Source organism: Agelaius tricolor, unplaced genomic scaffold, assembly GCF_023055355.1.
Source record: "Agelaius tricolor isolate 1412-34295 unplaced genomic scaffold, bAgeTri1.0.p SCAF_3, whole genome shotgun sequence".
NCBI lineage: Eukaryota > Metazoa > Chordata > Aves > Passeriformes > Icteridae > Agelaius > Agelaius tricolor.
The window spans coordinates 30,111,739-30,127,693 of record NW_027269263.1 but is presented as its reverse complement, the minus strand read 5'-3'; the positions used below and the strand labels follow the sequence as shown (position 1 = coordinate 30,127,693).

The window sequence follows — 15,955 nt, the reverse complement described above, 5'->3', positions numbered from 1 at the left end:
CAAAACTCCTTAGGTTTCCTGGTGTCCTGTTCTTACTGGGGTAGATTAGCAAAAGATCTTTCAAGGGGACTAGCTTAATTTGATTAAATGGAGAAAGTACTTACAAAGCTAAGGCCTGGATATGTGTCTGACAGCCTTTGGAATCTATTGACTTGGTGCTTTTGCAAACTCCAGACTTTTCAATTTTGAGTGTTAAAGCTGGTAGACAATACTGAAATAAGAATTTGTGCAAAAATACTTTTTTTTCCCCACTAATTGCTTACTTTTTATCAGACAAGTTTGGGGTTTTTTTACATTTGATGAGTGGATATGAGTTACTCTTAGCTTATTACAGACTGTCCTTGACTTGTAAATTCTCCTCAGCAGTGACTCGTGGAATATCATGAAATGCAGTTTGCAAGTGAAGGGAGATAACATGAAGCTTACTGTGTGGCTTAATTTTCTCTTGCTTTAAAAAATGTTGGAAAGCCACTTACTTAAGACTGGGAAACTGTCAGTAGTGGAATTGTGTAATACATTAAGACATGAACTAACCTGAATATATGCATCTGTACTAACAAGATCTGTAACTAACAAGAATTTTTGCAAGAAATGGGGAAGAGAGGGACTTTTAGCCTAAGATTTCTTATTATCTTAGGGTCTATGCCACAGCCAGTATCAGTGTGGATATCTTGAAATGACAGTGAATATCTGAAACTTTCTGGTCTTTGCTAAGAATATTTGTAATTTGGTATGTTTTATTGTGTTCAGCCATTGGGCAAACACGGAGCCAAAGCCAAAACAATGCTCTCCACTTTCCCCTGAATCCTGAAAGAGCAATTAACTGAGACAGTCAAAGCAGTCAAAAAATGAAAGTACTACATGGATTTACACACTTAATGCATTTTGCAATTGTTGAAGAGTTGACTTTCTTCACTGTTTTCTTGGACAGAAGGAATTCCATCTCACAGACTTCCTGTGTCCTTTGTTAGTTGGGGAAGTACTAAATGACGGCTCAGGTAACACTTGCATAGCACTCTATAAAGTGTAATGCTGTTTTTAAGCATAACTGTTTTTCACATAGACAAAATATTATCCCGGTTATGGCACTATAGCATTTTACTCTGACAAGGAGTCCTAATAGATGTGACTTGTATCTCAATTAGGTATAATTATAAATAATATAGATTCCATTCATTTGAAGTGCATTTTAAACAAAGTTCTAAATAAACTTAGGTCTTTCAGTAATTTCATTATCCATTTTACATTGTTTTACAATATGTAACATTAAATTATTTTTAACTACCTTAGTCATGGAAAAGTTATACAATTTCCTGTTAGGTATGTTCTCCCAAATGTTTTGAACTGATCTAAGTCACTGCTCTGCTAGAAGGATTGCCTTACAGTTTTCTTGTACTCTCATTAGCGTTCCTGATAGTACTGGTACAAGTAGAGAGAGGAAACATGGAATTGTGCAGTCAGTGCAGGAAGAAGCAGTCCCTTTGAGGTAGCAAAGAGGAATTGCATCTAACAGACTGTGGAATAGCATCCTTAGGCTGTTTCTTCTCTGGAGAACATGTGCAGCATTGGGCAGTAAAAGAGACTTTGATTCAGTGAAAATACTCTTAGTCTAGGAAAGGATACAGAGCTGAAAAAATCCTCTCTAAACAAACATGAAGTGTGGTATCAGTAATTGCCCCACACCTTGTGCCTGAATATCTTCTTTTCAGCCTGTGCTCTATCAGCATGCTTGTGGGACTGCAGTCCAAGGTGGGTGTGCTCAGGTGTGTGGTATCTCACATGCTCTCAGAGCTCTGCTGCTTTCACAACAGATCACTGCATTCACAACAGATCAGTCAGCCCTATGGCTCATGTTTAGTGCCATCTCCACCACACGGTATTTAAGGTATATATGGTATACCTGTATGGTATTGTTACAACTAGGTCACTGGAGACCTTGCCAGGTTGTCCTGCTTGTTCTGGCTGTTGAAGTGACCACATCAATCCACAAAGAAATCAGTTCAAAATAAAGCTTGCACCACCATCACAATGCAAAGAGACAAGGTCCTTTTTTGACAACCTTATAAAGACCAGGAGACATTGTAGCTGTATCGGGGAGGAAATACTGGCCAAAATGAAATGAAGGTCACTTCAGTGTCAGTAACAAAAGCTAGATCTTTGAGTGCAGAGTCATTATTAAGATAAATGTATATATTTGAGTTTTTTCATGTTTATAGTATCAACATCAAAATGTAAGAAAAAAGTTCAACGTATATATATGAAGAAATTTTTTTGATACACAAATGAGTGACAACACAGAGAACAGTTGCTTGGACAACTTCAGTGGCTGAATGGGGCTTGCTTTGCATGTGGAAGTACAATTCTTCAAAAATGCCAAGAGTAAACTACTCCCACTTCACCTTAGAAGGAGAGCTGAAGTTTGTGTTAGGTACAGAAGGCAGGTGGAAAGCTATTGCAGTTTCAGACAAAGCCAATGTTATCTGGATTTTAGTTGTTTCCCAATAAATTCACCACATGGCTAACTACCAGTTACCTGTTTCATGCTCTTCTCTACCAACAGTTTTCAATGGACACTTTCTCTCTTTTCCAGCTGAGCTGTTGCATTGAATTGGTTTGCTCACCAAACTGTTATCTGAGACACAGTTTGGAATAGTACCTAGTCTATCCATGACAGCAGGATGTGTTCAGTCAGAATGTGTGATAGGCAGGGAAGGAGCGGAAAAGCACATACTTGAGTACGGCAGTGTGCAAGAGACATTTTTGACCCACTTTTTATTTGCCAAACATTTCACAGCTTATTTTAATTTGAATGCTTCATCTTGAAAAATGGAGAACTTTAAGGAAGCAAAAGCAGAAAGGTTCCAAGATCACATTTTTCCAAATATAGATCTTTGTATTTTAATTCCAAATAGCCTGTAATTTCAAAAATCCATTATACTAAAACCCTATTAATACTCAGTTGAAATGAAAAGCTTATAGGGCAGAGGTTAAATAAACTATTTTGTTTATTTAATGACCAGTATATTTTAGTTGGTTTGGCTGTTTAGAGGGGAAGAGAAAAACAAAAAGAAGTCTAAAATATTTGCACAGCTTCACAGGAAATAAAATAGCAATAAGACCAAAAAAATTCTTGTTAGTCCACACTAGTACTGCTGGATAAGCTACTCAACCTTGCCTTTGCAGTTGGGAGAATTTATTTTCTAAATTTAAAAAATATGACTGAAATACTACAAAAGTTTTTTCTGATCTCTTGTTTTAAAGCAGAGTTAGAATTATGCATCATTCCTGAAAATAGTATTTGTCAGATCTTCTAAAAGCTTTTTGTGATTGAGACTGACAACCTTGCCAGTCCTTAATTAACCTCTAAGAGAAAATGTTTCTTCATGTTTTTGGCTGACTGGTTTGTTTGGGTTTTTTTTTGTTGCAATCCAAGCCCATTAGTTCTTGCCCTATGTACTACAGACATAGTGAACAAACTGTTCCCTACTTCTTGGTGATAGCCTTGTAAAAACTATTATCCCCACTCTCAATTTTGTCTCATTTAGCCTGATCAGTTCCAGTTCTCTGAGTCTTTCTTCATAGGTCATGTTTTCTAGATCTCTGATCTATTTTCCCTCTCAGGGCTTTTTCAGACAGTTCATTTCTTTCTTTGAAATCTGATGCCCAAAAATGGATGCAATATTCCAGCTAGAGCTTTTCCACTGCCAGAGTTGAAGGATTACTTCCTGCACTTTGCAGGCTGCTCTCCCATACATGTAACAGAATGGTGATTGTTTTTGGGGTTTTTTTTGCAGTAGCAAAACTGTGACTCTCACTCAGCTTATGATCTGCTCTATCTTCCAGACTGTCATTTGGTGCTCCCCATCCTGAACAGCTGATTTTTTCTGCCTGAGCCTAGTCCCTTCTGCTTTTTTGTGCAGCATTTCAAATTTCTTCTCTAAGCAATGCTCCAGTTTCTGAAAGTTATTTTAAGTTCTGGCAATGCCTTCCTGTTGCACATTTGCAGACTTTGCTAATGTGGTTTCTGTTCTATTGTCTGAATTCTTAATGAAAATACTGCATTCCTTAATGGACCTCCAGTCAGCAGGTCATTCCAGTTGCTCACAGACCCATTAGGAACCACTCTCTGGTTATGGCTGTTCAAACAGTCTTGCTGACATTTTGTACTTTATACTGAAGCTTGTTTCCCAAATTTGCTTATAAGATTATTAAGGGAAATGTTATCAAAAATCTTTCTGAAATCAAAATATATGAGAACCAGTTGTTTTTGTCTGTAATGAATCCTTTTACCCTCCTTACGAGTGAAGTAGACTGACTTGTGACTTATTCTTGATGAATTTGTGTTGATTATTACTCATTTGCTCTTCTTTGAGTGGTTTTAAATTCTTCATTTGTTCCATTTTTTCAGTGCATTGCATCTGAACTGTCTGTTCTATAATAAAAGACATATATCTGCTATCTCTCTGACATATTCTCTTTGAGAACCTCTCAGTGACAATGAGTAATAGTTCTGGGTCACTTCAGTCCTTTCTTGGCTGTCCCAGGATAAAGTTTATAATACTCACCTGATTTGAAAACATACATATTTTTTAAATGTTTCCTGGTTTGTTTCCCTATTTTAGACAAAGATTTTACTTCTTTGCAACTGTATTAGCCACATGCTCTCAGATGATTCTTCTAACAAAATGTGCAAAAATTTATTAAGCACACTTCAGTTTTCCTAGTCTTTTGTCATAGAGTCATAGAATCATTTAGGCTGAAAAAGACTTTTAAGAGCAGCAATTCCAACTGTTAACTCAGCACTGTAAGTCCACCACTAAGCCATGTCCCTCAGTGCCATATCTCCATGTCTGTCAGAGCTGTTACTTTTCTGCTAAGTTTGGATTCCCTCATTCCATAGCCATGACAGAACAGCCATCCTGCAAAAATCCCAGTACTGCATCAGGCTCTTCCAGCTCTGCTCTTCCCAGCAGCCTCCATCAGCAATAATGCTGCAATCCTACCTCCCACTTCTTTGGCCAGCTCAAGTGTGTTGTTCAGCGTCCAGGACTGTGGCCTGGCCAGCAGAGCAGACACATTGTGACCTTCAAAAGCCAGGAGATGTGGTGGTCTGGCTGCCCTTTAGAGAACATGCTTTGTGAAGAGCACTCATGGTCACAGCTGCAGCAGCTGCTCTGCTGCACTGGCCAGCAAGGGCTGAAAAGGCTTGGTCAAGTTCATGGACTGTCTGTGTATGAAATTCAGCCCCAAATTGTGGCAATTACAGTCATAGCAGCAGTGCTGGCCACTCTCCACTTCACTGTGTAATTCTCATTTAAGAATGACTGGAGTTTTCTGAATAATGGATATATGTCAGTATTTCATGTCAGTGGAAAATGCTGTGTGAAGAACAGTTACTCTAAATAAGAACTGAGAAACTGCTATTGGAAAATTATTATAAATATTAGCTAAGTGCTAATTTCAAAAATGAAACACAGATTTCATTTTGTAGTGTGACAATATTTAATTCTAAATTTCCCTTGAAAAAGTAACTACAATAACTCTGATATCTCTTTTTTAATCCCTTGCAGCTCCCAGACAGCTGTATAATGGATTACTATGAAAAGTACAAGCACAGAATGAATGAGCTTGAAGCATTTAATATGGTAAAAGTTATGGGATTAATACTAAAACCTTGCATATATATGTGCTAGTCTAGAACAAAGCCCTGTTAAGTTTTATGTGGAGGTGGTGTCTCACACTGTGGTATGCAATCTCAATAAACAAAGCAGTTCCCCCTTCCATACTTTGGAGCGTATCCTATTCCAGAACTATATTAGGTGTAAGTAAAGTAATAAAGTGAACACATGGTAGATTCTTTTTCAAGAGGGACTATTGCACTGGAAAATGGAATGTCAGTCTCCTTTTAAATCTAGACTGGTCTCCATGCAGTTATTTCATAAAAAACTCTTTTTATTGAAATTCATTATTTCCCTCTTTAAAATTGTTCTGCTACTTTTAATATTATTTTCTTGTTGGACAATGTCTGAAAAACAACTAAATAACATAGTTCCCTGACTTTATGGCATTCCATGTACTTTTGATCTTTAATATAATCCGTTTTGAAGATGTCCATCCCATAGGGAGAACTAGCAAGGTGACATTTATACAACAGAACCCCTAAAAAATGATAGACCTTCCTGGAATTGTTGTGAGGAAATATAGCCATTTGGAAGTGTATTGCCTGTCTTTCCCAAAAGGATTATGGCATCTAATCTTTCTTTCAGTTGAAGGTTGTTCTGGCTCCTTGCATAGAAGTTTTGATACTTCTGGATCGTCTTTGCTACCTCAAGGAGCAGGTATTTTTGCATTCTCTTTTATGATACCTAAAGGCTACATCACAGAAATGAGGCTATTTCAGTCAGTTTATTACTGTGCAGATGAAAAGTCTCTGTTGCAGAATTATTATTCTCATCATATTTGCAAAAGTATAAGCATTCATGCCATTTAGTATAAACATATGCCCAGCAGATGTTTTTATTTTCAACAAAGCAGCAACAGTAAAGTTTATGCTCTCTTAATTGTATAGTAATTACTAGTCAATAGATAGTAAAAAATAAATTAATCAAAGATGCATCAAATCTCATTTTATACACCATAATGAGATATTTAATAATTTAAAATTTTTGGAAATGCTAAACAAATATTGTGCTGTTAATACTCAAACTTTCAATTAATGTGCTATGGAACATATAATTCAAAAAATTTTGAATTAGATCCAAAATGTTTATGACTTTCTTTTACTGTTTCTTAATTAAGATCAGTAATGAGAGAGAGTGCACTTTTTCTAACTGTATGGGTCAGCTGAGGTACATTTGACTAACATACAGCCTGGATATATTTTACAAGTATAGATCTGGGATATAATAAGCAAATGCTACTACATTTACTCCACAATGACTTCCATTATTACACTGTTTCTTCTAACACTGATTTGGAGCTTGGCCTGGTTAACTTGAAAGCACTGGTAATACTTTTTCTGCACCAATAAACATTTTTCACACAACTAATAATTTCCTAGGAGGAAATAGTAGCATCTTCCAGCTTCTGTTCTGGGCTATGGTCAAAATAAAATTTTTAAATAAAGTTTAAACTCATTCATATGAATAGCTGTGGTTTTCCTCTATAAACCTTTCATTTTAACAACTCCATTTTATCATAAGTGAAAACTCACTTTATTCTCTGTCATGGTGCACTTGGAAGAACTGAATTGTAGTAAATGTATGCCTTTGTTCTAACTGGTATTTTTACAGAGAGGCAATTCGAAATAGTTAAATAATGATGTATTTTCCCAAATGCCAACTGGTTAAAAATTGCAGAGAAATGTATATGATTTCCAAGGTGGGAGATCAAACTTGCTGTATATACCACTAATTCACCTTTTCTAAATGTAATTTATGCATGGATTTAATCTTGTACTGAATGATTCACAGAATATCTTTAGGAAGAAAAACAAAAGTTATAAAAGCCAAATGCAGGATGATGACCAGATCCAGCCAGCCTGATTCATTTGAAAAGTCAGTTAATTAGCTTCAGTAGTAGAATGTGCAACATAAAATGAGTATGACATGATCCTTAATTTCTTTGCTCTAGTCCAGCCAAAAAGCAAAGCTTTATTGATGAAGCAGGTGGGAAGCTATCACTTGATAGCACCAGAAATAATTAAATTACTTTAAAATTGATCCTGTTATGGGCGTCCTTTTTTCACCACAAACTTTGCCCCATTTTCTTATTATATAAGTGGTTTTCCTGCTTTGCATTAGGATAATTCTATTTATTTTCAATTTTGTATTTCAAAATGTGGACTTATTACAATATTTTAGCTTACAAGTCAAACAAATTTTTATGCACTTCAATCATACGTCATTTTCAGAAAAACATTGCCTGGTCTGGACTTGTGAAGTTATTTGATCCTGTGAAGTCCCCGAGATGCTATGCAGTTATTGCTCTGAAGAACCAGCCTTGTTCTTAAGTGGAAGCAAATTGCAAAGAGATTGGAAATTCTGAACTGATAGTCCTGTTTCCTCCCTTTTATTCTGTTATTTTTTATTGATTCCTCAAGTAAAATGTTTGCTTTTCAGATGCAAAAGAAAAAAGTGCAATGCTTCTTTGAATCTTCAGAAATAAATACCTCCTTTATAAATATGATTGTTTCCTTATGTCATTTATTAACGTTGAACATCTGACTTAATTATAAATGTTACGTTATAAATGTGATTATTATTTTAAATAGCATTTCTATTTCTTCTTTTTAAGGTATTATGCTTGTATATCCTTTCTCTTAATACTTCTAATCTCAAGATAACTTCAATTTTTACCTGTAGCTGGTATCAGCAGTCTCAGACTAGGTAAATTTTTCTTTTCTGGATTCAGATGGTGCAGAGTATAAACAGAAAAAACCCCTGCACTGTAAACAAGAGGCTTATAGGCACACAGTTTGTGGTAATTGGGAGTGGGGCTGGGGCCCAGCCTCATCCCCAGTGGGCTGCAGCTGTGGAAAGCAGGTGAGCAGCATTGAAGGTAATGAGCCATGGAGTGCCCAGGGGCACTGACCAACCACCAAAGGGAACAGAGGGCACACAGGTGCCGTGCATCAACATCAGGGGTATAAAAGGCTGGGCTGAAGGACAAGAAGAGCAGACACTTGCAGCCTTCTGGAGTGATGTCAGTCTGTATGGGCATGTGCCTGAAGCCTTCTGATGGGTTATGGTGCTGCTCTGTATGGGTGAGTGCTTAAAGCCTTCTGAAATTGTATGAGGGTACTCTGTGCATTGTGGCCATCTCAGCTGTGGTGGGTGCTGTGCCATGTGCTGTGGTAGAAGCTCATAGGCTAAGCAGGATCTTTGTACTGCATCTTCTTCTGGTCATCAGGACCAGCTTATTTATAGAGCAGCCTAGAAGAGCCTAAGTAGTGGCTACCTGCAGAGGACAGTTTTATATCAACCCCTTCTTCATTCAGGCATTTTCCTGGCATGCACTTGCTTGCCTGTCACTCTGAAAGTAAAATATGTGCTCTAATCCTGTGGGAGATTTCCCAGTGCTTAAGAATCAGCTGCCCTGCTGGGGTTCAGTCTGTAATCTTGGGGTTGTATTGGAAAGCTATTATCTGGCCCAAATCTGTTGGGTATAAATACTTTGTTACCCAAATGAATTAAAACTTCCCAGGCAGTTTCTTTTTAGCTGTGCTGTGTTCATGAGTGGGAAATTTATTTGTTGATGCATTTATCTCAATGGGTTGCCTAATTAAACTTGCAGATTTTCCATCAATTAAAAAAGAAAAAAGTTTGTTTTCTAAGTCCTAGTGCTTTTATTAGAATTTTCTAGCATGTGTAAAATATAATTAACTACTAGTGCACAGAAAAGGACAACAAATAAATAATAAAATACAGCATTAAAGAAGAAAAAGGGGAGAAAGAAGAAAAGAGGAGGATACACACGGAAGATAAGAATGACAAAAAATATTTTTATATTAATTGTATAGTGACAGTAATGAGACTGAGATGCGGAATGGCTTTTGCACTGATGTGCTTTGTGAAATATTATGAGAGCCTGTGGACATGACCACTCAAGAAAAGAGAAGTAAGGTAATTTTCTAACAAGTCACATCTTTCTTGATGTATTCATTCACTTGGAAGAAATATTTTGGTTTTATGTCTGTCTAAAATCACTGCTATCTGTTTTAGAACTCCAGTCCTGAAGTCCATGGTTCCAGTATGATATTCTGATATTTGTTTGGTCTGAGTATATTCAATCCCTAGAGCTGCTGAAAATCTTCAGTGCCTAAGGAAATTAATAGAAGCTGCTGGTCTGGAGCAGTAGAGCTAAGAGCAAAATGAGGGCTTCCATATATGCTGCCTTTTGTTATACAGAGAGTACTGAGGAACCTAACAAGCTGCTGAATTTTTTTCCCAGGAGAGGAATCAAAAAGAAAGAAAATCTTTTCCTAACCTCTAAGCATCTGGAGGGAAGAAACCAATAATATCTGATATAAAAAGGTACTGCAAAAGTACATGATGTTAAAAAGAAAAAAGTTGAACAAGAATCCTAGAAAAATAGATTTTGTTATATTATGTTCTGCTAAGACACGATGACTAATTGTTATGAAGTGTTACAGTGTTGTCATCCCTATCTTATGTGCTGTTGAAAAAGTATACTTGGGGAAGAAATTGCCTTTTTTCTGTTATGAGTCTGTTCTTTTTCAGACCAAATTCTAAAAACTGGGCATATATGATGTTTAAACAAAGCAAGCATAGTTTTCCACTGAAAACAAGGGCTTGAAAGTACCTTTTTATGGTCCAAAAATATTCATTTGAGCAAGCCCTGTCTGCTTTAATCTGAACACAGCTGAAGTTGCAAAGGGTATACAGACTAGTGTTAATTTTATGTGATGTGTGTAATGCTAGGTAAATTCAAAGTTGAATTTTTATTACTATCTTAAGAGAACATTTGCAACAGTTTAGAGAAAACAAGCACATCTCTAGGATTAGCACTAGTGCTTGTCTACTGTTTTAAAAGAGTCTGAATAAATTTGCATTCCCTCCCCCAGCAGCTTCTCAGGCTCTTTCAGTAATTTTCATGCACTTTGTAGTCTATGCAGGCAAAACCAGGCAATGTGCTTCTTAGAATAATAACTATCAAGAGGTTTATGTGATGAGTTTGGATTCAAGCAAAGTCAGTTGCTGTCTGCTCTCAAAGCTGTTTCAAAGCTCTGGGTGCCTGAATACCTATGAGTTATTGTTTACACTGTGGAAAAATCCCTGACAGTAATCAAGATGAATAAAACCACTTTTCTTCATGGTTATTGCCAGAAGTTCTCCCATAAAGAAAACTGTATCCTAAATATGATGAAGTCTTTTCATCATAGATAGGAAAGAATCTCCATTTTCTTTCAGTGTGACAGACCATTATCTTGCTGTGCTCCCTAAGGAACAGAGGATATACCTGCTTTCCATCAGGTGTTTGCCTGATTCTGTTTGTGGCACAGCAATGCATTCCCTAACAGGTTCAGAGTGTTTTATTCATCTTTCTTAGGGCTGAAACCTGTTCTTAGATGGAGGAATAAGAGTATATGCAGGGTGTGTGTGCAACATTAATATTCTGGAGATCAGTGCAGCCCTGAAATCTCCAAGCCTGTTTTTGTGACAAGCTGTAATTTGGCAGGTGGAGTGGGGTTCCTCAGGGGCTGGTGCTGTTTAACATCCTTGTTGGAGACATGGACAGTGGGACTGAGTGCATCTCAGCAAGTTTGCAGGTGACACCAAGCTCTGTGGTATGGTCAGTGTGCTGGAGGGAAGGGATGCCATCCAGAGGGACATGAACAGGCGTGAGAGATGGGCCTGCAAGAACCTCATGAAGGTCAACAAGGCTGAATGGAAGATCCTGTACCTGGTTTGGGGCAATCCCAAGCACAAACACAGGCTGGGCAGAGAATGGATTTAGATGAGCCCTGAGGAGAAGGACACGGGGGAATGGTCTCAAACTGAAGGGAGGGTAGGTTTAGATTAGATGTTAGGAAAAAATGATGAGGCACTGGAACAGGTTGCCAGAGAAGTTATGGACTCCTCATCCCAGGGAGTGTTCAAGCTCAAGTTGGATAGGACTCTAAGACCTGGTCTAGTAGAGGGTGTCCTTGCCTGTGTCAGGGGGGTTAGAACTAGATGGTCTTCATGGTCCCTTCCAACTCACCCCATTCTGTGATTCTAGGTCTGATTTCTCACTTGTAACATCACATCACAAAAAATTTGTGCTGTTTTAGTTCCTGGGATTTTAGTTTCAAGGGTTTGTTTCTGATTAAATATTAGGTATATTTTATGGTAAGTTATCTTCTTCATTGACATTATTCATTACTGTTAAAGTGCTTAATATCTGTTCAGAGTTAACATACTTTTGCTATGTCTTGATGGACTTAAAATCTTGAGACTCTATGTCCTGTGATGGCATGAAATCTGCACAGGGGAAGCATGCTAAATATATTTGGCTTTGTGGCAGCAATATGTCTTTTAAATGACTGGGGTGCTTATTGGCTTATGTTTACTTCTTTCCTAAAAGCTATCCCAAGTGTGTCTTTATATTGTCAAATATCACTGGTACTAAGGGCAAGTGGTAAAACAGGACCGGCACCAAGCAATGTGTGTTCACCCTGCTTATGTGTGAACTAGCCAACTTAGTGTGGTGCTTCAGGCTTTCCTTTCCCAGGGAAGTAACTGAATACCCATCATTGTAAGCATCTTTAAATCTCTTTATCCCATGCATTTTAGCATTCTCACTGAAATCCCTTCTCCTCCTTCCTGATGTGTAGCCTAGTGCACTGAAAAGAGGAGAATTCGTGCTAGGCTGCGGGCCATGACGAATTTTCAGTATTTGTAAGCAAATCAGAACTGAGGTACAGTTGTCCAGACACTTAAACCAGCCACCTAACCTTTAGAACTGTACTTTAGCTCCCTAAGTTTCTGAAATCCATTCAAAATTTGAATCCCAAAATCCTGCCAGATGGGACCATGGCCTAATTCTCTGGGAATCCAGCTGCGGTTCTCTCCCTATCTGAAATAACCAACTCAGATTGGTGGGTCTATATCCTGTATCTCCAGGCAACTGCTGAATAAGATGGTTTCTTTGAATTTGCTTATCCCTGCTTGTTATCTCTGTCAATGTTGTATTTCAGTGCACTTTGAGATAGACTAAAATCCTTCCGAGATTTAGGATGCCTCAGAGAAGCTACACCACAGTTAGGCTTCTTGTTGCTTTCTGCCTTAAATTAATTCCTGATGATCAGAAAGATTAGTAAGCACCAGACATCCTGAGAGGCATAGGCTATTAAAAATTACTGTGCACAATATCTTCTCTTCACAAGTCTTTCTCAATTCGAGAGCTCAAAAGCATTTTCTTCACAGGAATTCCAGAGCACATTATCATGAAACTCAGACATCTAAGGAAACCCACCAACATAATGAAGATTGACCTCAAACTGCAAAAACATGCTGTTGTTCACCAATCTTCCCAGTATAAACCTACATTCTCTTCAAGGCTGTTTGCAATGTTAGACACTTGTCTCACATTCACAGTGATGCTGTTAATGAAATCACGAGAGAATGACATTCTAGTCTCTGCTTTATGCTAAAAGGCCGCAGAACCCTTAGAATAGGTATGCCAAACATTCAAAGATATCTTCTGATACCATTATTGAAATCCTTTGAACAGCTGTTTTCAGTCAGTTCAGTCTGTTACTTCAGTCACTTCTGACTGTCATCAACAGGTCTACAATGTCCTGTGGTTTATGTTCCACAGGTGGGCCTTGGACCAAGAATACACTTGTCCAAACGGTGAAGTATTTCAACTAATTGCTAGGAGTGGTAGCTATTCCTAGGTTTATTTATGGATTTTAGAGTAAATTTAAGTTGTTTTATCCAAGTGGAATCCTGCTATATACCATAATTTTCTCAGAAATGTGCATTTGAAGTACTCCAGAAAATAGTTTCTAGTTAACGATTAAATGTAGAAGAAATTGAAATTGTACTGTGTGTGTTCTTGGGTAGGAAAACACAGTATATGACAGGCTACATCATGAGGTGCACTGTTGGCCAGAATTTGATAATTCACAAATACAAAATGCATAGACAGGATTACATGGATTTGCAGTTACCATAAAGTGTATTTCTGGTCTTTATAAACCATAGGAAGAAATGTAATTATGTTATTACCTGGAATACAGGAAAACTGGAACTTTCAGTAAGTAAACAGGAGAGTCACATTTTAAACTGCCTTACAATTTAGGAACTTGCTGCAAAAGTGACAATTTTCTGGGGGGCAACCATCTGATATACTGTTTGCCCCAGGAAATCAAGCTGTTTTCTACAAAACACTTATTTTATACCTGTTCTATAATTCAAGTCTATGCTTGTTTTGGTTTTTTTTTTTTGTGTAGTAGTTGATTATTAAATTATCTCTTTTTAGTATTTTGCAATTACATTCACAGTCATTATAAGGACTTTTTATTTCTTCTTGTAGCAAACACATGCTAACAAGATACAATTATTTAATATCTCTAAGTTTAACAAAGACTGTCCAAAAGCAAAATATCACTTCTGAATTTAGCTGCAGTTTATCTGTGGATTAACAAATTCTGCATGTGAAACCTGTAAAACTCTTATGCTTTCATTAGAGAATTCTCAGATTTATATAAGTCTCTTTCTTTCTTTCTTTTTGCATCTTGACCAGTATGAGCTTACTGATGTAGATAAAGATGTTGTCAGGGTAGCTGGTATTGGGTTTCACATGGAATTTATCAGGAAAATCAAGATGCACTAAATCTACTGAGCCAACAAATCAGATTGTTAGACTGAAGCTGAGATGGCCTTAACACACTGTCAACTCTTTCATGACTCACTGATGAAAAGAGCAAAGCTGTCTGCTTACTGAATAACTGGGTAGTGTCTGGCACTGAAGGAGAAAATGCCAAAGCAGAAAGGAGCAGTGATCACCTCTCTTGATTATAGAGACTTTCAGAAACAATAATTAAAATGTACAGTTGTAAATCCATGCTGTTTACTACACCTCCTATTATTAGAGTAATGAATAAAGACTGACAGCAGAAGCAACCATGCTGTTTCTCAACTATAAATCCTAAATTCACTTGTTAGTATTAGAAAGGCTAAAGTCATCAAGAGGACACACAGATGTTAAAAACTGCAAAAAGAGCTGTACATTGCTTGGATAAATGTGCCATTTGCTAAGCTTTTTATACTCTGAGGCATGAGCATCAATTCAAAGAACACAATTCACAAAATACTCAATGAACAGCATATAAAACAAGTTATATCAATTTTAAGTTCTCTGGTGTTTATTGAGACTATAATTAACTAATACAGAAATGCTTTCATTTCACAGAGATTTTAGTTTTAATTTGAGAATCTAAATAATGGTAGAGAGTCTCATAGTAAAAATGCATATCATTAGGATTAAGGTCTAGACAAATTCTTGATTTAGGTAAAAGATGTCTGTCCAAGAATGTAGTGAAGATCTGCATTGTCTTTTGAGTCACTGGCTAATTTCTGTTGATTACCATGGGAGCAGGCTTGGATACAAAAGCATGCTGAAGACAAACAGTGTGGATGATCAAATACCTTTTGTACAAGGACAGTTCCAAATTTACATTTCTGAAGGTGAAGAGATCGTGTATGCTTCCTTTATCCAGACATATTGAAGTTGAACAGTATAGAAATTATTGTGAATGCTGGTTCGTCATTGAAATCTTCCTGATATACTGAGAGAAGGCTTAAATGGCTTTTTGTTCATTTTTTTTTTTAATTTCAGATATGTTTGAATGCATCAAAACTCTCAGGATTTTCTCTTCTCTCACTAGTCCTTAACAATGAGGGCACTGGATACAGTAACAGAGTTAAATGGCACTTTTTGTTCCCAAGAACAACTGAAGTGTCACAGCCTTTGACTGAATCCAATGGTATAATTCTCATGAACACCATTTAACTGATTCTATGAACAAGAAAAATAAGATTTAGCCTTAATTCTTAAAAAAAGCAATACTTGTCACAGTACTTTAACAGAATATTTTCATAGCAAGATTTTACTTTGTATTCACTTTTCATTTTCCCCTATATTTCCTGTCTGTCTTTCTTCTATGCAGGAATTTTATAAAATATTGCAAAACAAGAAATCAAATTTATCTGAGTGATATATTTCACTAGTTAGCCACCTCTACCAGCTCTTCATAGGCAGCACATCTCTCATTCATGAACCATGTGTTAAAGATAGGAATGTTAATTAATAACTGAAGAATTCAATAGAACCTAAAAAATGTTGGCTGTCAGACAAAAATTTTGACTGATTTTTATAATTCCATTTAGGATGTGTTTTAAGCATAGATTTCTATAGAGAACCTTTTTAATAGTGATTTTATGAA

At 36.9% G+C, this 15,955-nt stretch overlaps 1 protein-coding gene across 4 annotated transcripts in view; it reads left to right on the top strand.

Moving 5' to 3' along the window:
* The window catches only part of METTL25 (methyltransferase like 25), a 46,422-nt gene extending 38,238 nt beyond the window's left edge, over nt 1-8,184 (top strand). For 2 of the 4 annotated variants that reach the window (XM_071423341.1, XM_071423343.1), the window contains exons 10-12: nt 5,571-5,645; nt 6,267-6,338; nt 7,913-8,184. In XM_071423341.1, the coding sequence (XP_071279442.1) occupies nt 5,571-5,645; nt 6,267-6,338; nt 7,913-8,011 (246 nt within the window). In that variant the 3' untranslated portion in view covers nt 8,012-8,184. The other 2 variants (XR_011678595.1, XM_071423342.1) reach the window with 2 other exon arrangements.
* Nucleotides 8,185-15,955: the final 7,771 nt, after the last annotated feature.